Source organism: Lepidochelys kempii, chromosome 27, assembly GCF_965140265.1.
Source record: "Lepidochelys kempii isolate rLepKem1 chromosome 27, rLepKem1.hap2, whole genome shotgun sequence".
NCBI lineage: Eukaryota > Metazoa > Chordata > Testudines > Cheloniidae > Lepidochelys > Lepidochelys kempii.
In genome coordinates, this window is record NC_133282.1 from 7,479,122 (window position 1) to 7,503,443 (window position 24,322).

General features: G+C 46.7%; 1 protein-coding gene across 3 annotated transcripts in view; it reads right to left on the reverse strand.

Moving 5' to 3' along the window:
- The window catches only part of ASIC2 (acid sensing ion channel subunit 2), a 1,343,693-nt gene that overhangs the window by 128,691 nt on the left and 1,190,680 nt on the right, over positions 1-24,322 (reverse strand). For all 3 annotated transcript variants that reach the window (XM_073325645.1, XM_073325646.1, XM_073325647.1), the window contains exon 3: positions 9,424-9,551. In XM_073325645.1, the coding sequence (XP_073181746.1) occupies positions 9,424-9,551 (128 nt within the window). The remainder of the gene's footprint in view (positions 1-9,423; positions 9,552-24,322) is intronic.

The window sequence follows — 24,322 nt, forward strand, 5'->3', positions numbered from 1 at the left end:
AATTGGTGAGGATTTTTACGAAACCTTCCCCAGGAAGTGGGGTGCAAGGGTTGGGAGGATTTTTTTGGGAAAGACATTTCAAAACAACGCTTTCCTAATAAAAATAAACCCAGATAAATGTTTGGTGGTGGCAGTGGAAGTCCAAGGGCAAAGGTAAAATAGTTTGTAACTTGGGAAGTTTTAACCTAAGCTGGTAAAAGTAAGCTTAGGAGGTTCTCATGCAGGTCTCCACATCTGTATCCTAGAGTTCAGAGTGGGGAAGGAACCTTGACAGGGCTTAACCTGCAGCAAGGGACATTTAGATTAGTTATTAGGAAAAACTTCTTAACTAAAAGCGGCAAAGAGTCCTGTGGCACCTGATAGACTAACAGACATATTGGAGCATCAGCTTTCGTGGGTGAATACCCACTTTGTCAGATGCATGTAGTGGAAAGGATAAATGGACACAAATCAGATATTAGGAATGGCAATATACAAAAACCTGTAGGAGAACACTTCAAACTCCCTGGACACACAATAGCAGATGTAAAGGTAGCCATCCTGCAGCAAAAAAACTTCAGGACCAGACTTCAAAGAGAAACTGCTGAGCTTCAGTTCATTTGCAAATTTGACACCATCATCTCAGGATTAAACAAAGACTGTGAATGGCTAGCCAACTACAAAAGCCGTTTCTCCTCCCTTGGTGTTCACACCTCAATTGCTAGAAGACGGCCTCATCCTCCCTGATTGAACTAACCTCGTTATCCCTAGCCTGATTCTTGCTTGCATATTTATGCCTGCCTCTGGAAATTTCCACTACATGCATCTGACAAAGTGGGTATTCACCCATGAAAGCTGATGCTCCAATATGTCTGTTAGTCTATCAGGTGCCACAGGACTCTTTGCCGCTTTTACAGATCCAGACTAACACGGCTACCCCTCTGATTCTTAACTAAAGAATAGATACGCACTGGAACGGGATATCTAGGGAGGCTGTAGAATCCCCGTCATTGGAGGTTTTTAAGAACAGGCTGGACAAACACCAGTCAAGGATGGTCTAGATTTACTAGGTCCTGCCTCAGCACAGGGGGCTGGAATTGATGACCTCTTGAGGTCCCTTCCAGCCCTACAATTCTATGATGCTTCCCAACATCTCAGGCCTGCTTGTGGGGTTCAGACTCATTCAAGTTTGGTAAGTGATTTGTGATACGCAGCTCATTAGAGATAAATGACTGCAGGGCCATCTAGAAGAGCAGATTGCTACAACTTTTAATGACGTGAGCTGTGCTCCTTGGTACCACGCTGCCCCCAGACTCTGAGCTGGCATTTCAGAGACTCTGCTAAAGTTGACCAAAACATGCCTTAATCTCCTATTCAACTTTAATGAGTCAGATGCACAAATACAAACGCTAGACTGGAGTTACCATTGAACTGAGGCACAATAATCACTGCCAAAGATTCTGCTGATAATCAGTTAGGCTTCTATTCCTCCAGCAATTTCTTTATCACACACTCTTTGCTACAGAAGGTACACATCAGGTGCAACAGCTTCCAAGGGGGAGGGAGCAAGCAGTAGAAAGAGGTGTGGAGGTGGGAGGGGAGTGTTCATTTATTGGCATGTGCAGAGGCTTGCGTTAAAGTGACGCTGCCGGGAATTGAAAACCACCCTCATCTGTATGAACACCACCTCTTTGGATTAGTAAAACTGGAATAGTTTTTTTTTTTAAAAATCTCATTCACCGGATGTCACTATTTAGGCCAGTCCCTTGTAGCTCTAAACCCACATTACCAGAGTATCTGAGCACCACACAGTCTTGAACATGTTTGCCAGGGTACCACTCTAACCACTGGCCAGTCCTTCCCCTCTTGTTCTGCTGGGTTACTCTGTGCATTTCACCCTCAGGGGGCCCAATGAAAACAACTGGTCAGTTTCCTTTCTGCACCGTAGGTCTCTCTGGGGCTGGTATGCACCAGCAGAGCATTGCAGTGTTTGGCGTACAGCAAGCATCTGGTCAATTTGACTGCACCTCTCCGTTGGAAACTCCTTTTGGAAAATATCGCTGTTACTACTTGATTTCTGGATTTGGAAATGGACAAAGCAAACCCACACAAAACGAGAGGGAGGCTGGTCCAGTGGTTAGGGTAGTGGCCTGCCATGCCATGCTAATGACACAACAGACCGCATAAATAATAAAATTAGATAAAGACGAGTTTTTTTTAAAATCACTCCAGTTTTACTAATCCAAAGCGCTGGTATTAATTCAGATGAGGGTGTTTTTCAATTCCCGACACGGTCACTTTAACAGAAGCCTCTGCACATGCCAATAAATGAATACGTACTCCCCGCATTGCTGTGGGTGTGTACACCCGCCCCCTCACCACACGTACACCCTGTTTCCACTGCCTGTTCCCCTTCCCTATGGAAGCTGTAGCATCTGATGTGTGCATTCTGTAGCAAAAAGTGCGTGCCAAAGAAATTGCTGGGGGAATAGACGCCTAAGGCCTGGTCTACACCAGGAAATTAGGTTGGTGTAACTACATCATCCAAGGGTGTGAAAAATCCATGTCCCTGAGCAACACAGTTAAATCAACCTCCCCTCCCCCCCCCCCAGTGTAGATAGCGCTAGGTCAGTGAGAGAATTCCCCGTCAACCTAGCTCCCACCTTTCAGGGATGTGGCAGGGTCTGCACCACTGTAGCATTTTAAGGGCAGACAAGCCCTAATGAATTAGCAGCAGCCTATTCGGTAGTATCACACCTTGAATCAACAGCCTCTCCAGTCCAGTGTACCACCTTGCTGCGGCGATCTAACTCCCAGCGCGAATGACCACTGTGTTCTCAGGCATGGAGCAGTGGGTTCACTCCGTGGTGTATGGAAGGGGAACATTCTCCCACCTGGCAAGTCCCAGTATATTATTTTGATATACTGTAGCTGCATCTTGGCAAGGTGGATGAAAGGAGGGGGAGGAAAGCAAGTTGGTCCCACTCCCACTGCCCCAGCGTGCAGGAGGGGGCAGCTAGGTGCAAAATGGTGCAATTCCAGAGGCACTGGGCATTCGGGTGTGTGGTCAATATACGCCTTGGCAGCACTGCCGGCTTGCAACAACTTCTCCCTGGAGGGTTGGACAGGCCTAAGGAGTCTGAGCCATAGATGTGGGAATGGAGAAGGTTTGGCAGGCAAATCATGTGTTGATTAGAGAGCAGCTGTTCGATATCTGAACAGCTGTTGCCTGTGCCCCCAAAGAGCATTTTACCCACCTATTACTGATGTGTTCAACTAGAAATGAGTTCTTGGTTGCTGAAGAATAAAAGCAGCTCATTTTCTAGAGCCTGCTGGATTTTCACACAAGACACAGACAGGCAAAAACCCATTACTTGATAAACCAAAAGAATCCACTGCCCTTCCTTGGCACTTGCTTACCTGAAAACTGGCACTGAAATAACTAAATGGGTTACTTCTCCTAAGACACTTTTAATTACTTTGCTGCAAGTCCATGCACTGACTTCAGTTAGCTCATTATATTTCAGAATACGAACGTCCACGCACAGACTTGTAGTGAAATAACAACCGGTGTGTATCGAACCTGCTGTGGTTATTTGGGTTCCAGTGTCCATGTGGTCCTTGGCTTACAGGTAAGTTTGGTGGTAAATTTCCACTGGTAAGTGGTAAATCGGGTGGTGAGTGTCCTTGAGTTAATCTGAGAGGAAGCGGAAGAGCTCTTGCTCTACACCATGGATGGCCAAAAAACCCAACGCCTCCTGAAACTGGCTCTGAGTTTTTGAGTCCCATTGCACTGGAAGGAGACCGCAAGGGCAGGAAGAACCTGAGTAGGGCAACGAGGAAGGTGAAGAATAGAAGCTCCAGGAAAGAGCTTTATGCCACCTGCTGACTTTCAAACTCCTAAAAAGTATCCAGATCTAACAGCAATGTCACATCTCATTGATCAGTCCAGGGATAACGTATCGCCACTGGGACACGAGGGAAGTGATGTGTTATGAGCTGCTGGCCTCCCACCATTGGTGATAATAAATAATTGAAATATTGTCATGCTGCCTGCAAGGAGACAAGCTGATTTACATAAACCCCTTTCCTCTAATCTCCCTTTGTCCTTCAACCCTGAGCCCCCATGGGCAGGGACCGTCCCTTCTTGAGTTTCTGGAAAGTGGCTAGCACATGTTGGGACTGTTGTAAGTGAGCAACTGTGATAGCCACCCTCTTGGGCCAACGGGCCAGGAACTGAACCAGAGACTTTCAGAGCCAGCTAGCTTGAGAGCCAGGCTGCCATAGCTGCTGGTTGTACCAACTCATCTCCTCTGGGAAGCAGCCATGGAGGGGACCTGTAACACACCCTCACCAGCCAGTTACACAACACCAAACAACAATACTCTGAAGGGACGGCCACAGGGTTGCCTGCCCCTTTGAGGGCTGGGAGCCAGCCAGCCCTGTTCATTTATCAGGCCCAGCTGAGAAGGTGTCAGGTGTTTTCTAGGAAGGGCTGAGAAAGCTCAGCTGGAAGGAGCTGCAACAGGAGACAGGCCTCTGCAGTGGGCCCTGAAACAGAGGGGACTGAAGGAAAGGGCATGTCTTCCTGTCAGCATGGAGACAAGCCAGGGGAAAAGCCAACAGGAACTGTAGCCCAGGGCCTATCTAGAGGAACTGTTTTGGGTTTGATGTTTTGACTAAGTTTTAAGGATAAAGCTGTGCCCAGAAAGAGACTTGGGGCGTGGCAGTATGTCCTGGGCAGGTCAAGAGAGCCAACCTGTATGAGGGGAAACAGAGGCATCAGCTGGCCTGCAGCCAGACAAGGTAAGGCAGGGATGAAATCCACTCTGTGGGCTCTGGCAAATGTAATAGAAACAATACAGTGAATGATTCACCCTTATGAAATCCAAACAGAAAACAATCAAGGCCTGGGGGTCATTATGAGGTAATCCATATTGAAAACAGTGGTAGTCACCAAATACCCTTGGAATAAAACAGCTTTCAGGTGATTTTTATACCTGGGGAGAGATGGTCTGAGGTGGACACCAGGGAGGCAGTGAGGTCAGAGAATTTACGGCCAGTGCAATCAATCACCTGGCCAGGGAATCTTACCCTGCATCTAGTCCAATACCCTGAGGTTCCTCTACAGTGTCCATTCGAGACAGAGACATCCAGTCTCGAGTTAAAGAATTCATGTGGAGAATCTATCATACCCTGAGATAAGTGATGTTAAAAAAAATGGTGCCTTGTTCCCGTTTTGAAGTGGTCTAGCTTCAGCTTCCAGGGACGGATCTCGTTTGACTTTGATCTGATGGCCTGGAGAGCCATCTACTATCAGAAGTCATCTCCTCTGTTAGGGACTTACCGAAAGTAAGCAACTTGCCTCTGAACCTCAGTAAGTTAAAAAGGTCGAGTTCTTTGGCCACGTCTACACTGCATTGCAAACACAGTCTGTGGGGCTGGTGGACGTGGTGTTTCCAAAGCCATGCTTGAGCATCCACGCTGCATTGTAAACATGGTTTACAATTGCTGGACTCGGGTCTCAGAACCTTGCTAACATGTCCATACTGCGCTACACAGACCTTCTGACTCCAGTCTGCACCTTGATTTGGTCCACGCTGCAAAATGACAGGATGTGGACCTGAGTCACAGCTGGACTTGGCTATGACCCATCCCCCTACCATGATCCTAGGACCCCAGTCCTGAGTGCTTGCTGACCAGTCTGACTGATCTGTGTGTGGACGGAAAAAGAGCTTAGGCTGAAACCTAAGTCTGAGCCTGGACTTAACGTGCAGTGTAGACAGACCTTAACTCTCACTGTGAGGAAGGTTTCTCAGACCTCGAATCATATTCACAGCCATTCTCTAAACCCTCTCCAATTTCTCTATATCCTTTGGAGGTGCGGACACCAGAACTGGGCCCAGTCTAGCAGTCACGGTTACACCAATGCCATACACACAGGTAATATCACCTTCCTACTCCTACTCGATAGTCCCCTGCTTATAAGGATCACCCGTTCTAGCCCTAGCAATCAATCACCAGATCACCTGGCAACCCAAGCATGGGTTGATGGCTCACTGATACCAGGACCAGGCTGACAAGGATTTAAAACATTAAAAAAATGGGGCATGTTTAGTCTCAAGAAAAGAAGACTGGGGTGGGGGGTAGGGAACCTGATAAGTCCTCAAATATGTTAAGGGCTGTTCCAGGGGTGCTGGAACCAAGTGTGCGGGGGAGGGCAGCCCCCCTTGGCTTGAAGCAGTTTCCATCCTATGCAGGGTTTACAGTTTGGTTCACTGGCTTTCAGCACACCCCCACTGTACACATTGTTCCAGCCCCCCAGGGCTGTTATAAAGAGGATGGGGATCCGTTGTTGTCCATCTCCACTGAAGGTAGGACAAGGAGTAATGGGCTTAATCTGCAGCAAGGGAGATTTAGGTGAGATATTAGGAAAAATGTTCTAACTCTCAAGGTAGTGAAGCTCAAACAGGCTTCCCAGGGAGGTTGAGGAATTTCCAACCCTGGAGGTGTTGAAGAACAGGCTGGGCAAACCCCACTCACAGATGATCTAGGTTTATTGGTCCTGTCTCAGCGCAGGGGGCCTGGACTTGCTGACCTGGCAAGGTCCCGTCCAGCCCGACATGTCTCCGATGCTATGAAATAAGGCAAAGGCCTAGGCCGTTCTTTCCAAGCCAGGGCCACTTTCAGACCCTTCCGCTGCTCTGCACAGGAAGGGGGGTGATTTGGGCGTTACCACGCTGAGCACAGCAGCACCAAACTTTTGTGACTCCCATTCCTGGGAACCTACAAGCCAGCAAGCTGAGCAGGGAGCTCCCTAAACTAGCCAATAGGAAAGGTCAGGAAGCGGGGTGAAGCTGAAGCCCCGCCCCTCATAGGGATGTAGGGCCCCAACTCTGGGCCGGAGGGAGGCGTCTCCTTCTGCTTGGGATTCACAGCCAGGAGGCAGGTGCCTGCACCAGGTCAGTCATTCTCCAAGACAAACGGAGGAGGTGTCCCTCTGTTAACATTTCTCCCAGTGATTAGCCCACTCCCCCCGGGCGTGGGAGACCCAGGTCCCCCCCTGCGGCTTGCTGTGAAGAAGGGATTTGAACTTGCCCTAACCACTAGGCTAGAGGGTCATCTGGGGCAGGCTCTCAATCTCTCCTGTCAAAGCTGTTCCACTGGGCATAAATAATGAGTCAGTGTAGCAGTGGGACGGGAGTTTGGGTCTGCCACCTCCCGGCAGATGCCCAAACGGCCAGGCCTCAAAGTCATTCTACCTCTCGCTGGCCCACATTTTTCTATTGTCTCCTTTCAAATTTTAGATCAATTTTTTTTAAAGGTAAAAAGAACCCTTGAAAACAAAACGTTTCCTTTCACGTGGAACTAAATGCTATTGTTCTGACTGTTTGGGTTTTGCACAGCCCTCCCCAGGAGTAATGAGCCCTGCCGACAAGCTACCGTCAGCCTCCAGTTCATCCACTCCAGAAATAATCTGTGTGTTACCAACCTTCTACCCTCCCACAATCCTGCCAGATTAGAATTTCACACACACTTGTTTCAAATGACAGGCAATGAATAAAAGTCTCTCTGACTGTCACCCATCCAGACCTGAGGGCGGGGGTGCTGTCAGGGATTCGTTATTCCAATGCGTCACAGGGAGGATCACAGACTGATTTAACTGCAGCAAATCAACCTTGCTAGCAAAGCCTGGCTTCTAGCCTCAGTGGCACAAATCAGCCTTTGGCCTGTGTTCACGCATGCTTCCAGCTTAGTGTGCGAACAGCCAGCAGGGGATATGTGCAAAGATCTTGCATGCACACAGGGAACTTCCTCTGGGCGATTACTCCCTACTGGTCTCCTCTTTTGCTCTGGAATGCTACTGGATTTGACAGAGTTTTCACCCTCTGGGCTAGGCTGGCCACATGGAATGGGGGCAGAGCTCTCCAGCCGGCTGGCACGTTCTCTTCCCCAGTCACAAGGGGGAGCTGTGTGTTTGTAAGACCGGCAGGGCAGATTCCACACCCTGTCTTCAGTCTTGCATAATCCTCTCAGAGAGCACAAAGCACCAGCTACTGAGGGCAGGCAATGATGGGACAAATGAGAATTTCTGTGTACAGATTTTTAGCCATTAGTCGTTACCATAAGTACTAGTATGGAATTCCAGTGGGCCTGGTTCTTATCTACACTAAGGCCTCTTTGCATTGCAGGCTTTAGAGTGCATATACAAAATATTTATACTCAGTTTAACATCCTTTTATACTGCTAGGTCTGCGTACAGCAGCCTTCCTGTAAATAGCCATCAGATCTGTGTGTCTCATATGGACTTCATTAATAAGATCATCCCAGTGACAGTTACAGATGGACAAACCAGTTTGGATAAAATAAGCTAGTTATCGCTGGAGATGGGGAAAGGCTTTGGCCAATGCTAGTCTTCATTTTCAAACATGCCCCGGTTCTGATCAGAACGGGAGGCAGAAATGCCAACATTCTGGAAGTAAATTTGTTTCTATGCAATTTTCAGCATGGTTCTGCTGACTTCAAAGGTGTGGGCATACATCAGACAGAAGAAAAACGATGTCTGCCCAGCACTAGTGGCAGCCCCTTTGCCCCTTTGAAACTTTACATTTTACTGCGAACATCCAAGTCAACAAACAAGCCAAAATTTATGCACAGGGCTTCACTCCTAATTCTGCAACCAACTCTTCAGTGCTGAAATTTCCTCTTCGTAGCCTGAGATCCCATAGCGTGGTAGAATGCCAGCAAGCTTCCATTCAAGGGGTAGGGTTTAAATATGTAACTCAGTGGTTCTCAAGCTGTGGGTTGCAAGAGAGCACTCTGCCCACCATGCTGGTTTTGTCACAAAGATAAAGCACCTCTCAGTTTTCAAGTAGGAATGGCAACATCTACTCAGAGCCAGACTGGACAGGTTCAGGGTTTGCAGAGGTTTTTTCTGGTCAGCACCCTTCTCTTCCTCCCCACACCCAATGAAAACAAACACCGCCCACCAAATCCCCCCCTCCCCATCTGTCCTTGCTCCATGTATTTCTCTGTTGTCAGGGGTGTTTTAGGTAAATTCAACTGTGATCCGATTTGCCGCTGAAATGAAAAACGGGGAGAAATACATATGTCACAAAGTTCCCTGGAGAGTTGGGAGCAGCAGGGGCAGCACCAGGCCTGGAGAATGAGCGGCACAGAGATAAGAGTGGGAGAAGTGACCAAGCAGCCATACCCACGTTTGTATGACATTTGCCTCCTGACAGAGTGGTGACCGAGACCTTGGGCTACTCAGTGGCCTATTTAGAGTAGCAGCCTCATTAGGGTAGGTTCTACCCCTCCTAGAAGTGCAGGGAAAACAGGATTAGGGGAGTTGCTTCAGGAAAGGGTCTCTCCATCTCTCCCCTTAGAAGTGACACACCATAGGAAAACGTTCCCATTCCACACATCAAACCACAGACTCACCCGTTGCTCCTGTGTGGCGACAAAGGTCTGAAATCCAGGGGCCACTCCGAACCCAAGCTCTTGGACGAAGGGTGGCTCCGACTGGCTGTGGATCTGAACTTTGACTCCAGCTTCAAATGTAGTTTCCTCTAAAAAGAGAAGCAGGAATGCTAAGTCACCAGAGGAAGAACAGGTTAGCTAATTGGCTGCTGTGGCTCTGAGGGTGGCATGCAAAGTTAAAAGAGAGCTTGTGCATAGGATCATGTTTGGAATCGTTACTACACTTACCCCTCTTCTCCCCAAAAGGGGTTGGGATGAATTTCTTATGCTGGCAAATGTGCTGTTCAGAGAGGAGTGGAGAAATCACCATGTGCTACTTGCCAGCTCAGTAGCTTTTCATTGCAGGGCTATTTGATGGACACCGTGTGAGAGAATCAGGACCATCTTTTGTGGTCAACCAGGCAGATTTTGGATTTGTCATTGGGGTAGGGGGGGTTAATCCGGCTCACCTCTGCAGATGCTGCTGCTGGCCACTGAAACATCAATAGCCTCTCCAGACTCGGAGCACAGAGTGGCCCGTTCTGTGGGCTTCTTCCCCCTTGGGTAGCAGTTGTGTAATGGCAGGTTCCATAACTCCTAAATGTGCAAGAAGGTTTCTAGGGATGGGAGCGGGGGGCTGCGTGAGGGGCGGGGTTTGCAGATAAGATGTCCTGTCTCTTGGAGAGGCCAGGCCACTGTCCAGACAACCTCTGTCTCTTTCTGAGATTTGAGATACCCAATGGCTCCATGTCTAGTTGGCAGCCGGTGTCAAGTGGAGTGCCCCAGGGGTCGGTCCTGGGGCCGGTTTTATTCAATATCTTCATAAATGATCTGGAGGATGGTGTGGATTGCACTCTCAGCAAATTTGTGGATGATACTAAACTAGGAGGAGTGGTAGATACGCTGGAGGGCAGGGATAGGATACAGAGGGACCTAGACAAATTGGAGGATTGGGCCAAAAGAAATCTGATAAGGTTCAATAAGGATAAGTGCAGGGTCCTGCACTTAGGATGGAAGAACCCAATGCACAGCTACAGACTAGGGACCAAATGGCTAGGCAGCAGTTCTGCGGAAAAGGACCTAGGGGTGACAGTGGACGAGAAGCTGGATATGAGTCAGCATGTGCCCTTGTTGCCAAAAAGGCCAATGGCATTTTGGGATGTATAAGTAGGGGCCTACCAAGCAGATCGAGGGACGTGATCGTCCCCCTCTATTCGACATTGGTGAGGCCTCATCTGGAGTACTGTGTCCAGTTTTGGGCCCCACACTACAAGAAGGATGTGGATAAATTGGAGAGAGTCCAGCGAAGGGCAACAAAAATGATTAGGGGTCTGGAACACATGACTTATGAGGAGAGGCGGAGGGAACTGGGATTGTTTAGTCTGCAGAAGAGAAGAATGAGGGGGGATTTGATAGCTGCTTTCAACTACCTGAGAGGTGGTTCCAGAGAGGACAGGACAAGGAGAAAGAGGACAGGACAAGGAGTAATGGTCTCAAGTTGCAGTGGGGGAGGTTTAGGTTGGATATTAGGAAAAACTTTTTCACTAGGAGGGTGGTGAAACACTGGAATGCGTTACCTAGGGAGGTGGTAGAATCTCCTTCCTTAGAAGTTTTTAAGGTCAGGCTTGACAAAGCCCTGGCTGGGATGATTTAATTGGGGATTGGTCCTGCTTTGAGCAGGGGGTTGGACTAGATGACCTCCTGAGGTCCCTTCCAACCCTGATATTCTATGATTCTATGATTCTATGACCACAGCTATTTTCTACCACGCAGAAATCTGGTTTGAAATATATTTCCCCCATTATGTAAGCCTCCCCCCGCAAAAAACATATATGTTAAAAGAACATTACCTATGGTTTGTCTACACTTATAGCGGTTTAGAGCCCAGCCCAGCTAGCACAGTACAATTAGTGGTGTAGACGGCGAGGCACTTCTTTGTAGGGTAGAGTACAGACACCCTGGACCCTAGGGTATATACCCTACATGGCTCTCTACATGCCCAAACAGTGCCTCCCCCATCTACACTGCTATTTCCAGCAGTGTAGTGTCCCACAGCCTCCCCACTGCTGGAGCAGTGGGACTGGGGAAAGGCAGAGAAGAAAGGCTCCAGCAGCACCCCACTGCCAGAGCTTTTTCTAGCTGCCTTCCTCCTGCCAGAGCATTTCACTGCTGCATGTAGCTACATGTATCCTAGGGGCTACCACAAGTGTGAACAAAACCTTAGGCTGCAAGGTCAGCCACTTGAAAATGTAGGAAATGCCAGGTTTACACAGCGCTCTGTACAACTTTGATTCTTCCACCTTTTGCGTCCATCATGTGAACTGAACAAGGCAGGGGGCCCGTGGAAAATATACTATGTGATCATGTCATGAAAAACCATGTGTACAATTTTCAAAGGTGTCTCTGTGACGTAAAGATGCAAAGATTAGGGTTTGTCTACCCATGAGAGTTAATCCAGAATAAAGTAGGGTGTGAATTTAAGGCAGATTAACTATTCCTGTTGAACTACACATGTGAAGACTATTTCAGAACAACAGTGCCTTATTCTGAATTAGCTTAATCCATTTTGGAAGTGGATTAAGCTAATTTGGAACAGCACTTGTATTCCAGAATAACTCCCTGTGTAGACAATCTCTAAGGGAGTTAGGAGCTAAATTCCATTGATTTACACTAACTGGGCATTTGGAAAACGGGGAGCAACTAGTCCAGTATGCTCTGAAGTCTGCGTTCACAAATTCCCCTATAATGAACATAACTGTCCAAAAACACTGGCTGGCTCCCCTGATTACACAGCATTGTCAGGCTTCCCCAAAGCACAGTCCGCTCAGCAGAGCTTCAGGCAAGCAGCAAACAGAGCCCAGGAGCTTGGTAGAATTACAGCTGACCTTCAAGCTAACTAAGAATTTCAGCTCGCTGGGGCTCAGATAACCAAGATTTCAGTGCTTATCAACTGGGGATTTTGCACATGTCAAACGTCGGACTTCAACGCTTAACAGCCATGGGGGATTTGAAGCTTGTGACGTCAGAAAGATTCACAATAAACCCACATAGTTGGCTGACAGCTTCTATGTCATGGTGATGTGAGCATTTTGAACAGGGCCGTCCTACCACTATGGCTACCATGAGATGTTCAGAAGCCCCCAACTCCTGTCCTTCTCTTCACAATTCACTCTGGAAAGACACATTAAGTGGAACATTAAAGCTGATATTTAAACCCACATGAGGCAGGAATCCTCAAATTATAATCCTGTCCCCTTCTCTCCTTCCTTTTGTCAGAAGTCCTCCCCTGCCTTCGCTTTGGACGTTCTCCTCCTTTGAACTCTACTTAAGTCAGTACGTTGGCTAGCGAGTGAGAAGGTGCAGTTTGGAAAGTAGCAATGGCCGAAAGCCATTTTGGGAGGTAGGGGGCAGAATGAGTGTACAGTGAATTAGATGCAAGTGCAATGTGGCATGGAGATGGCATTTTGGGCCCTTCATGTCATGCAAGAGGTCCTCTATTCAGCACTGGTGGTGCTGCGCCTGGAACACAGTTCTAGGCACAGACACATTGGATGCAGATCAGCAAAGCACAACAGACGTAATGAGGGAATAGAGGGAGATGTGGAAGGAAAGGTAACATTGCCATCTAGGCTTAGCATGGCTAAGCAACAAGATGCACCCTCATAACAGGGGGGAGGGATAGCTCAGTGGTTTGAGCATTGGCCTGCTAAACCCAGGGTTGTAAGTTCAATCATTGAGGGGGGCATTTAGGGATCGGGGGGCAAAAATAGGGGATTGGTCCTGCTTTGAGCAGGGGGTTGGACTAGATGACCTCCTGAGGTCCCTTCCAACCCTGATATTCTATGATTCTATGAACAGTCTGTGCATAAGGCACCAAACGTTAGAGTCTCTGGGAGCCATCTACATATCTGAAGGGAGGTTGGGGCAAGCCCCATCTTTCATGCTCTTGGAGGGAGGCATGAGGACTATAAGGGCATAGGCACTGTCCCAACTGAAACTGCTGACCAAAAATCTCTGTCTCGAGTGCACTGAGCACACACGTGCTTGATTTTTTATATATATATGGACAAACCCCCCAAGAAGAACTAGCTACACATCTAAGGAACACAAAGGAATTATCCATGCAGGATGCTGCTCACCCCCTCGCTCTACCTACTTTTGGCTTCCATCCCTTAGTAATTAATAAAATGAAGGAAGAATACTATTATTTTTAATTATACTTTGTTTAAACTAGAGTATCTTTAGTGGTGTAAATCTGGAGTAGCTCCATGTAAATTTAACACCAATGTAAATGAGAGCAGAAGCTGACCCTCTCTCTTCCCAGTCCCCTTTCCTTTTCCTGTGGGGGTAGGGTGACCAGACAACAAGTGTGAAAAATTGGGACAGGGGTTGGGGGGTAATCATAGAATATCAGGGTTGGAAGGGACCTCAGGAGGTCATCTAGTCCAACCCCCTGCTCAAAGCAGGACCGATCCCCAATTAAATCATCCCAGCCAGGGCTTTGTCAAGCCTGACCTTAAAAAATATCTAAGGAAGGAGATTCCACCACCTCCCTAGGTAACGCATTCCAGTGTTTCACCACCCTCCTAGTGAAAAAGTTTTTCCTAATATCCAACCTATACCTCCCCCACTGCAACTTGAGACCATTACTCCTTGTTCTGTCATCAGCTACCTCTGAGAACAGTCTAGATCCATCCTCTTTGGAACCCCCTTTCAGGTAGTTGAAAGCAGCAATCAAATCCCCCCTCATTCTTCCGCAGACTAAACAATCCCAGTTCCCTCAGCCTCTCCTCATAACTCATGTGTTCCAGTCCCCTAATCACTTTTATTGCCCTCTGCTGGACGCTTTTCAATTTTTCTACATCCTTCTTGTAGTGTGGGGCCCAAAACTGGACACAGTACTCCAGATGAGGCCTCACCAATGTTGAATAGAGGGGAACAATCACATCCCTCTATCTGCTGGCAATGCCCCTACATATACATCCCAAAATTCTTGGCAACAAGGGCACACTGTTGACTCATATCCAGCTTCTCGTCCACTGTAACCCCTAAGTCCTTTTCTGCAGAACTGCTGCCGAGCCATTTGGTCCCTAGTCTGTAGCGGTAATAGGAGCCCATATAAGAAAAAGACCCCAAAATCGGGACTCTCCCCATAAAATCGGGACATCTGGTCACCCTACCTGGGAATAATTTTTCTGTCTCATTTCTGTTGGGAGGACACTGTAAAGAAGCATGTTTCACACTTGGGTCCTTCACATAATGAATATCCTGATTTCTGTTGCTGGAGGTTCTCTAAGTTCTGACCCCCTGATAATTACTATTACCAGAATATTACATCATTTTAAAAAAAAATCTTAACATAGAAGAACTTTAAGCATAAAAAGGGGAAAGCTACTGCCTAACATTTATCACCATGGGTCACCAATAAATCGTGACTATGAACCCATCGGTTTGGGTAGCCAGGAGTTTTGTTAAACCTTCTGTAGAATTCCTGCATATTAAGTGCTCAAATGCACTTGTTCTCCTTTGACTTTCTTTAAAATTCTCAGGGTGTCAAGGAGTGGTCTGTTGGAGGTTGCTCATCATGATGTGTCTCACTCCTAATGTGTCCCTAAGCTGCTTATTCATGCCCTGGGGGGTCTCACAAGGTGCTCCAGTAATCACTGGATTGTCTTTGTTCTAGTTTCCATAATTTATTCACTTCCTGGCAAAATTCTTCATATGTCATCACCTCCTTGTTTGCATTTCTGTCTCCTGGGATGGCAATATCAATTTTAACATGGTCTGGTTTGCCCTTTTTTCCCTACAGCAACTATGTCCAGCCTGTTTGCCAGAACTGTTAGGTCTATGACAACTGCCAGATCCTATAAAATCTTATCCTCTGGTGTGCTTTTGATCCAGTGGTCATAACACCGTCCAGTTCGTTTAAATCCGTACCGGTCACAGAGGCTCCAATGCAGACACTCGGCAGCCTCATTGTGTCTGTTCCTATGTTCTCTCCCAGTCTGGCTCCTGCAGGCGCTCGATACATGCTCGATTGGTTTTTCCTTTTTGGAACACGCTCTGCAGTTTGGGGAGCAGTTCTGTCGGTCAGTTATGTTGCAAATTTAATTAAGCTTTAAGGACCGACTGCTCTTGGGCATTCACAGTGAGTCTCTCTCTGCCTCTCTTTTGAGAGGCTTTCTACAAGCCAGGAGTTTGTTCAACTTCGATCACTAATAGGTTGCCTCTCTCTCCACCACTGCACGTGCACTGATTTCTGTGTAAATCTTTTGAGTCTTCCTTTGTTTGTTTTTTATATAGATTCACAGATATGAAGGTCAGAAGGGACCATTATGATCATCTAGTCCGACCTCCTGCACAACGCAGGCCACAGAATTTCACCCACCCACTCCTGCGGAAAACCTCTCACCTATGTCTGAGCTATTGAAGTCCTCAAATTGTGGTTTAAAGACTTCAAGGAGCAGAGAATCCTCCAACAAGTGACCCGTGTCCCATGCTACAGAGGAAGGCGAAAAACATCCAGGGCCTCTTTCAATCTGCCCTGGAGGAAAATTCCTTCCCAACCCCAAATATGGTGATCAGTTGATTTGGTTTCTCCTTTCTTTGATGCTTTCTTGGCCTAGGATGCACACTCAGCCATCTCTTGTGATCACAACCAGATTATCAAAGAATCATAGAATATCAGGGTTGGAAGGGACCTCAGGAGGTCATCTAGTCCAACCCCCTGCTCAAAAGCAGGACCAATCCCCAATTAAATCATCCCAGCCAGGGCTTTGTCAAGCCTGACCTTAAAAACTTCTAAGGAAGGAGATTCCACCACCTCCCTAGGCAATGCATTCCAGTGTTTCACCAACCTCCTAGTGAAAAAGTTTTTCCTAATATCCAACCTAAACCTCCCCCACTGCAACTTGAGACCATTACTCCTTGTCCTGTCCTCTTCTACCACTGAGAATAGTCTAGAACCATCCTCTCTGGAACAACCTCTCAGGTAGTTGAAAGCAGCTATCAAATCCCCCCTCATTCTTCTCTTCTGCAGGCTAAACAATCCCAGTTCCCTCAGCCTCTCCTCATAAGTCATGTGTTCCAGACCCCTAATCATTTTTGTTGCCCTTCGCTGGACTCTTTCCAATTTATCCACATCCTTCTTGTAGTGTGGGGCCCAAAACTGGACACAGTACTCCAGATGAGGCCTCACCAATGTCGAATAGAGGGGGACAATCAAGTCCCTCGATCTGCTGGCTATGCCCCTACTTATACATCCCAAAATGCCATTGGCCTTCTTGGCAACAAGGGCACACTGCTGACTCATATCCAGCTTCTCGTCCACTGTCACCCCTAGGTCCTTTTCTGCAGAACTGCTGCCTAGCCATTTGGTCCCTAGTCTGTAGCTGTGCATTGGGTTCTTCCGTCCTAAGTGCAGGACCCTGCACTTATCCTTATTGAACCTCATCAGATTTCTTTTGGCCCAATCCTCCAATTTGTCTAGGTCCCTCTGTATCCTATCCCTGCCCTCCAGCGTATCTACCACTCCTCCCAGTTTAGTATCATCCGCTAATTTGCTGAGAGTGCAATCCACACCATCCTCCAGATCATTTATGAAGATATTGAATAAAACCGGCCCCAGGACCGACCGCTGGGGCACTCCACTTGACACCGGCTGCCAACTAGACATGGAGCCATTGATCACTACCCGTTGAGCCCGACAATCTAGCCAACTTTCTACCCACCTTATAGTGCATTCATCCAGCCCGTACTTCTTTAACTTGCTGACAAGAATACTGTGGGAGACCGTGTCAAAAGGTTTGCTAAAATCAAGAAACATCTTTTGTTCTGGTTGATTCCTCATGTATTTTGATGCTATAGTCTTCATTCTCAATTGCTTCCTCCACCAATAGCAGACCTTTCCCTCCATCACCTCGTCGGATGTATGTCCTGTCCACGTCTTTATTGGTATGCATTAGTCTTTGATTCTGTCCAATCTGGATGGAATATCTGGCACTGGGTGCAGCTCAACGGAAAGCGACTTTGATTCAGAGGACAGAAGCAAAGTGAGAAAGAAGAAAGCTGTGTGCTGTAATTTTGGACTCCCACTCAGACAACAGATGCATCTGTGAAATTTGTAACAAGCTGTGTCGTTCTCAAATTGGGCTTGTCAGTCATAATCAGATTCATCAGACACCTGAGGAGACCTCTTAGGCATATACCATGATCCAATGGATTGATGCTTGCCTATAATAATAATAATGAATCACTAACAGCTTCCTCGTTTGGATATTTATTTTTTTTCTCCTCTTCTTCATGCCACTTGATCACTCCAGCAGTGTCCAGTATTACATGTATCGTCCACATATTAAAGGCTAAAATAAAATTCTTTGAGTTTTGTCCTTAGAGTAGTTCTTAGTCATCTGTAATATCCTTTCCTCACTTTCTTCTTTGACTTCCTTCTGTAGTAACTCAGACAGTTCCCTGATTACAAGGTATTTGTAGGGATCAAGCTGAGAGACATCTTGGCTAATACCTTCATCAGTTTTTATGTCATCTGATGGTACCAGTTTGCCCCTCTTTACAGTTGCCACTCCACATTGAGCCAAGCCAACCTGAAACTTTGTATCTTCAAACTTTTCTACATATGGCATCAGTCTCTGCATCTCCTTTTGCGATATTCCATGCAGTTTCAGATCATCCATGTATTACAGATGGTTCAGATCATCCATGTATTACAGATGGTTAACTGGCTTTTGCTCTTTGCTGTTAATAAGCACAAATCATCCCGCAGACCATCCGTGTCAGTGGCAGCATCACTACCATGAACAGCAATGGTGATAAGGAATCCCCTGAAAAGTTTCCTCTTTTAATTTGGACATAAGAACGGCCATACTGGGTCAGACCAAAGACTTGTAGCCCAGTATCCTGTCTGCCAACAGTGGCTAATGTCAGATGCTTCAGAGGGAATGAATAGAGCAGATAATCACCAAGTGAATCAGCACCGAGCGGTGATGTGATGGTATGGACTCACCGCTGTGGTGCCTCCTGCTGGCTGTCCTGGGACTTAGCTCTGTTGGCCAGTGTGCCTCCGTCTGGTGACGTCTCACCGCCGTCAGTTCTGCTCCAGGACCCGTGTAATTCACAGGGCCGTGGCATCCTCTTCCAGACACAGCCCTTTGGCTGTGCCGCACTTGGTTCTACCCCCCTTCCGGGCACCAGCAATCCATTGTCCATCCACTTCCTCCTCAGTGGTGAGTGGTGGCAAAGGGGGGGAAGGGACCTGAGTCTGCCCATTACTTTGGGTCACAGCCCAGGGACCCTATAGCTGGCAGCCACGTACTGTGTCCCCTCCAACCCTGCAGTCTATTTCCCTGCGCCACTTCCCTGCAGCTCTTACCATCTTCTCTGCCCTCATCTCAGGGCCTCAAGTCTGTCAGCAGGCAGCCGGGAGCTCTCTCCCACTCCCCTGATCCTGCCCAGCACTGCTCTGTCCCAGGCGCTATCTTCCCGCCTTCTGCAACGCAACCAGTTCTCCCTCCTTGAGCGCTAAGGAGTGACTGAAGCTGCTCTGCCCAGCAGCCCTTCTTATATGTGTAGAAAGAACAGTAAATATGGCAGGTGACCAGCTTGGCTTCACAGTGAAATCCTTGCTGATCTTAAACACAAAAAAAGAAGCTTACAAGAAGTGGAAGCTTGGACACATGGCCAGGGAGGAGTATAAAAATATTGCTCGGGCATGCAGGATTGAAATCAGGAAGGCCAAATCACACCTGGACTTGCAGCAAGCAAGAGATGTTAAGAGTAACAAGAAGGGTTTCTACAGGTATATTAGCAACAAGAAGAAGGTCAGGGAAAGTGTGGGGCCCTTACTGAATGGGGGAGGCAACCTAGTGACAGAGGATGTGGAAAAAGCTAATGTGCTCAATGCTTTTTTTGCCTCTGTCTTCACAAAGTCAGCTCCCAGACTACTCCACTGGGCAGCACAGTATGGGGAGGAGATGAGCAGCCCTCAGTGGTGAAAGAACAGGTTAAGTACTGTTTAGAAAAGCTGGACGTGCACAAGTCCATGAGGCCGGATCTAATGCATCTGAGGGTGTTGAGGGAGTTGGCTGATGTGATTGCAGAGCCATTGGCCATTATCTTTGAAAACTAATGGCGATCGGGGGAGGTCCCGGACGATTGGAAACAGGCAAATATAATGCCCATCTTTTAAAAAGGGAAGAAGGAAAATATGGGGAACTACAGACAGGGCCATCCTTAGGATTTATGGGGCCTTTTGCAGTATTATTAAACTGGTGCCCCTGTGCCCCATGGCAGCCCGGGACCCCATGTATATTTTAGATAAGGGTGGTCTTTTAAAGGATTTATTTTAAAAAAACTATGTCTGAAGATCCAAGCATTTAAGGCTAAAGATGAATACCCAGATTGTGCATCTAAAAATCTATGCAAGGATTTATTAGAGATGTGATTTTATAATCTTTAGGAACACACTAATGAAATATTTTTAAAGCAAATTTTAAATTAAGGTCCTGTAAACTAACATGTTCTGAGTAAATATTACAGTAACGCACAACTGTTTTTGTCAGTAAATTCAGAAATTGACAGTATATACTTGGGGGTTGGCAAATGCCTTGTGACAGGGTTGGGCCGGATGGCTACAGGAGAGTAATAGAAGGCAGATATATTAGCCCCAGGTTAAGTAGGTCCCTTTTCCCTGGGGAAGGTAACAAGGAAAGTTCCAGAACAATCAGGAACCTTCTGGAGACAATTAGGACAGATGAGCTGATTGGCTGCAGGTGTTCTAATCAAGAAGCTGCTAGAATCAATTAAGGCAGGCTAATCAGGGCACCTGGGTTTAAAAAGGAGCTCACTTCAGTTTGTGGTGCGCGTGTAAGGAGCTGGGAGCAAGAGGTGCTAGGAGCTGAGAGTGAGAACATGGACTGTTGGAGAACTGAGGAGTACAGTCCTGATGTACTTAATCAGGTGTACTTAATCTGATGTACTTAATCTGTTAATGATAAGCATTATCAGACACCAGGAGGAAGGTCCTATGGTGAGGATAAAGAAGGTGTTGGGAGGAGGCCATGGGGAAGTAGCCCAGGGAGTTGTAGCTGTCGCACACCTTTTCCAGGAGGCGCTCTAGACAGCTGCATTCCACAGGGCCCTGGGCTGGAACCCGGAGTAGAAGGCAGGCCTGGGTTCCCCCCAAACCTCCCAGCTCCTGGTCAGACACAGGAGGAGTTGACCTGGACTGTGGGATCATGAAAACGGCCAAACTGAGGGCTGCCGTGAAGCTCCAAGGCAAGCAAATCCCCCAATAAGCGCAAGACCCACCAAGGTAGAGGAGGAACTTTGTCACAGCCTGTTAAATGGCTTCATTACCATTTGAATGGCTCTTTAACAGTTTCAATGTTGTGCTAATAGGTCTGGCAGGCACGAAGGCTTTTTCACTTTTAAGTGCTAGATCCCCTCTGGAGGAAAAAGAAAAGGTGTACTTGTGGCACCTTAGAGACTAAGAAATGTATTTGAGCATAAGCTTTCTTTGGATGCATGCAGTGGAAAATGTAGTGGGGAGATTTATATACACAGAGAACATGAAACAATGGATGTTACCATACACACTGTAACAAGAGTGATCAGGTAAGGTGAGCTATTACCAATAGGAGAGTGGGGGCGGGGGGTGGGGAAGGGAACCTTTTGTAGTGATAATCAAGATGGGCCATTTCCAGCAGTTGACAAGAATGTGCTGTTCTTGTCAACTGCTGGAAATGGCCCACCTTGATTATCACTACAAAAAGTTTCCCCCCACCCTCCGCGCTCCTTCTGGTAATAGTTCACCTTACCTGATCACTCTTGTTACAGTAAAAAGAAAAGGAGTACTTGTGGCACCTTAGAGACTAACCAATTTATTTGAGCATGAGCTTTCGTGAGCTACAGCTCACTTCATTGGATGCATAAAGCAGAAAATGCAGTGAGGATGTTTTATACACACAGACCATGAAAAAATGGGTGTTTATCACTTCAAAAGGTTTTCTCTCCCCCCACCCCACTCTCCTGCTGGTAATAGCTTATCTAAAGTGATCACTCTCCTTACAATGTGTATGATAATCAAGGTGGGCCATTTCCAGCACAAATCCAGGGTTTAACAAGAACGTCTGAGGAACAGTGGCGGGGGGGGGGGGGGGGAGGAAAACAGAAGAGGAAATAGGTTACCTTGCATAATGACTTAACCACTCTCAGTCTCTATTCAAGCCTTAGTTAATTGTATCGAATTTGCAAATGAATTCCAATTCAGCAGTCGCTCGCTGGAGTCTGGTTTTGAAGTTTTTCTGTTGTAATATGGCAACTTTCATGTCTGTAATCGCATGACCAGAGAGATTGAAGTGTTCTCCAACTGGTTTATGAATGTTATAATTCTTGACATCTGATTTGTGTCCATTTATTCTTTTACGTAGAGACAGTCCAGTTTGACCAATGTACATGGCAGAGGGGCATTGCTGGCACATGATGGCATATATCACCTTGGTAGATGTGCAGGTGAACGAGCCTCTGATAGTGTGGCTGATGTTATTAAGCCCTGTGATGGTGTCCCCTGAATAGATATGTGGGCACAGTTGGCAACGGGCTTTGTTGCAAGGATAGGTTCCTGGGTTAGTGGTTCTGTTATGTGGTATGTAGTTGCTGGTGAGTATTTGCTTCAGGTTGGGGGGCTGTCTGTAAGCAAGGACTGGCCTGTCTCCCAAGATTTGTGAGAGTGATAGGTCGTCCTTCAGGATAGGTTGTAGATCCTTGATAATGTGTTGGAGAGGTTTTAGTTGGGGGCTGAAGGTGACGGCTAGTGGCATTCTGTTATTTTCTTTGTTAGGCCTGTCCTGCAGCAGGTGACTTCTGGGTACTCTTCTGGCTCTGTCAATCTGTTTCTTCACTTCAGCAGATGGGTATTGTAGTTGTAAGAATGCTTGATAGAGATCTTATCGGTGTTTGTCTCTGTCTGAGGGCTTGGAGCAAATGCGGTTGTATCATAGAGCTTGGCTGTAGACAATGGATCATGTGGTGTGGTCTGGGTGAAAGCTGGAGGCATGTAGGTAGGAATAGCGGTCAGTAGGTTTCCGGTATAGGGTGGTGTTTATGTGACCATCGCTTATTAGCACCGTAGTGTCCAGGAAGTGGATCTCTTGTGTGGACTGGTCCAGGCTGAGGTTGATGGTGGGATGGAAATTGTTGAAATCAGGGTGGAATTCCTCAAGGGCTTCTTTTCCATGGGTCCAGATGATGAAGATGTCATCACAAATCAGATGTCAAGAATTATAACTTTCATAAACCAGTCAGAGAACACTTCAATCTCTCTGGTCACTCGATCTCTGACCTAAAAGTCACAATATTACAACAAAAAGACTTCAAAAGCAGATTCCAACGAGAGACTGCTGAATTGGAATTAATTTGCAAACTGGATACAATTAACTCAGGCTTGAATAGAGACTGGGAGTGGATGAGTCATTACACAAAGTAAAACTATTTCCCCATGTTTATTTCCCCCCTCCCTCCACTGTTCCTCAGACATTCTTGTTAACTGCTGGAAATGGCCCACCTTGATTATCACTACAAAAGGTTTTCTTCCCCCCTCCACTCGGCCCCGCTCTCCTGCTGGTAACAGCTCATCTTAAGTGATCACTCTCCTTACAGTGTGTATGATAACACCCATTTTTCATGTTCTGTTTGTATATAAATCTCCTCACTGTATTTTCCACTGAATGCATCTGATGAAGTGAGCTGTAGCTCACAAAAGCTTTTGCTCAAATAAATTGGTTAGTCTCTAAGGTGCCACAAGTACTCCTTTTCTTTTTACAAATACAGACTAACAAGGCTGCTACGCTGAAACCTTTCATAAGACAAGTTTTCCATTCCTCAGATCATCCTAGTAGCCTTTCTCTGTACCTGTTCCAGTTTGAATTCATCCTTCTTAAACATGGGAGACCAGAACTGCACACAGTATTCCAGGTGAGGTCTCACCAGTGCCTTCTATAACAGTACTAACACCTCTTTATCTCTAGTGGAAATACCTCGCCTGATGCATCCCAAGACCACATAAGCTTTTTTCATGGCCATGTCACATTGGCGGCTCATAGTCATCCTGTGGTCAACCAATACTCCAAGGTCCTTCTCCTCCTCCATTACTTCTAATTCATGCGTCCCCAGCTTATAACTAAAATTCTTGTTATTAATCCCTAAATGCATAACCTTACACTTCTCACTATTAAATTTCATCCTATTACTATTACTCCAGTTTACAAGGTCATCCAGATCCTCCTGTATGATATCCCGGTCCTTCTCTAAATTGGCAATACCTCCCAGCTTTGTATCATCCGCAAACTTTATTAGCACATTCCTGCTTTTTGTGCCGAGGTCAGCAATAAAAAGATTAAATAAGATTGGTCCCAAAACTGATCCCTGAGGAACTCCACTGGTAACCTCCCTCCAGTCTGACAGTTCACCTTTCAGTAGGACCCGTTGTAGTCTCCCTGTTAACCAATTCCTTATCCACCTTTCAATTTTCATATTGATCCCTATCTTTTCCAATTTAATTAATAATTCCCCATGTGGAACCGTATCAAACGCCTTACTGAAATCTAGGTAAATTAGATCCACTGTGTTTCGTTTGTCTAAAAAAATCTGTTACTTTCTCAAAGAAGGCGATCAGGTTGGTTTGGCACGATCTACCTTTTGTAAAACCATGTTGTATTTTGTCCCATTTACCATTGACCTCAATGTCCTTATCTACTTTCTCCTTCAATTTTTTTTCCAAAACCTTGCATACTACAGATGTCAAACGAACAGGCCTGTAGTTACCTGGATCACTTTTTTTCCCTTTCTTAAAAATAGGAACTATATTAGC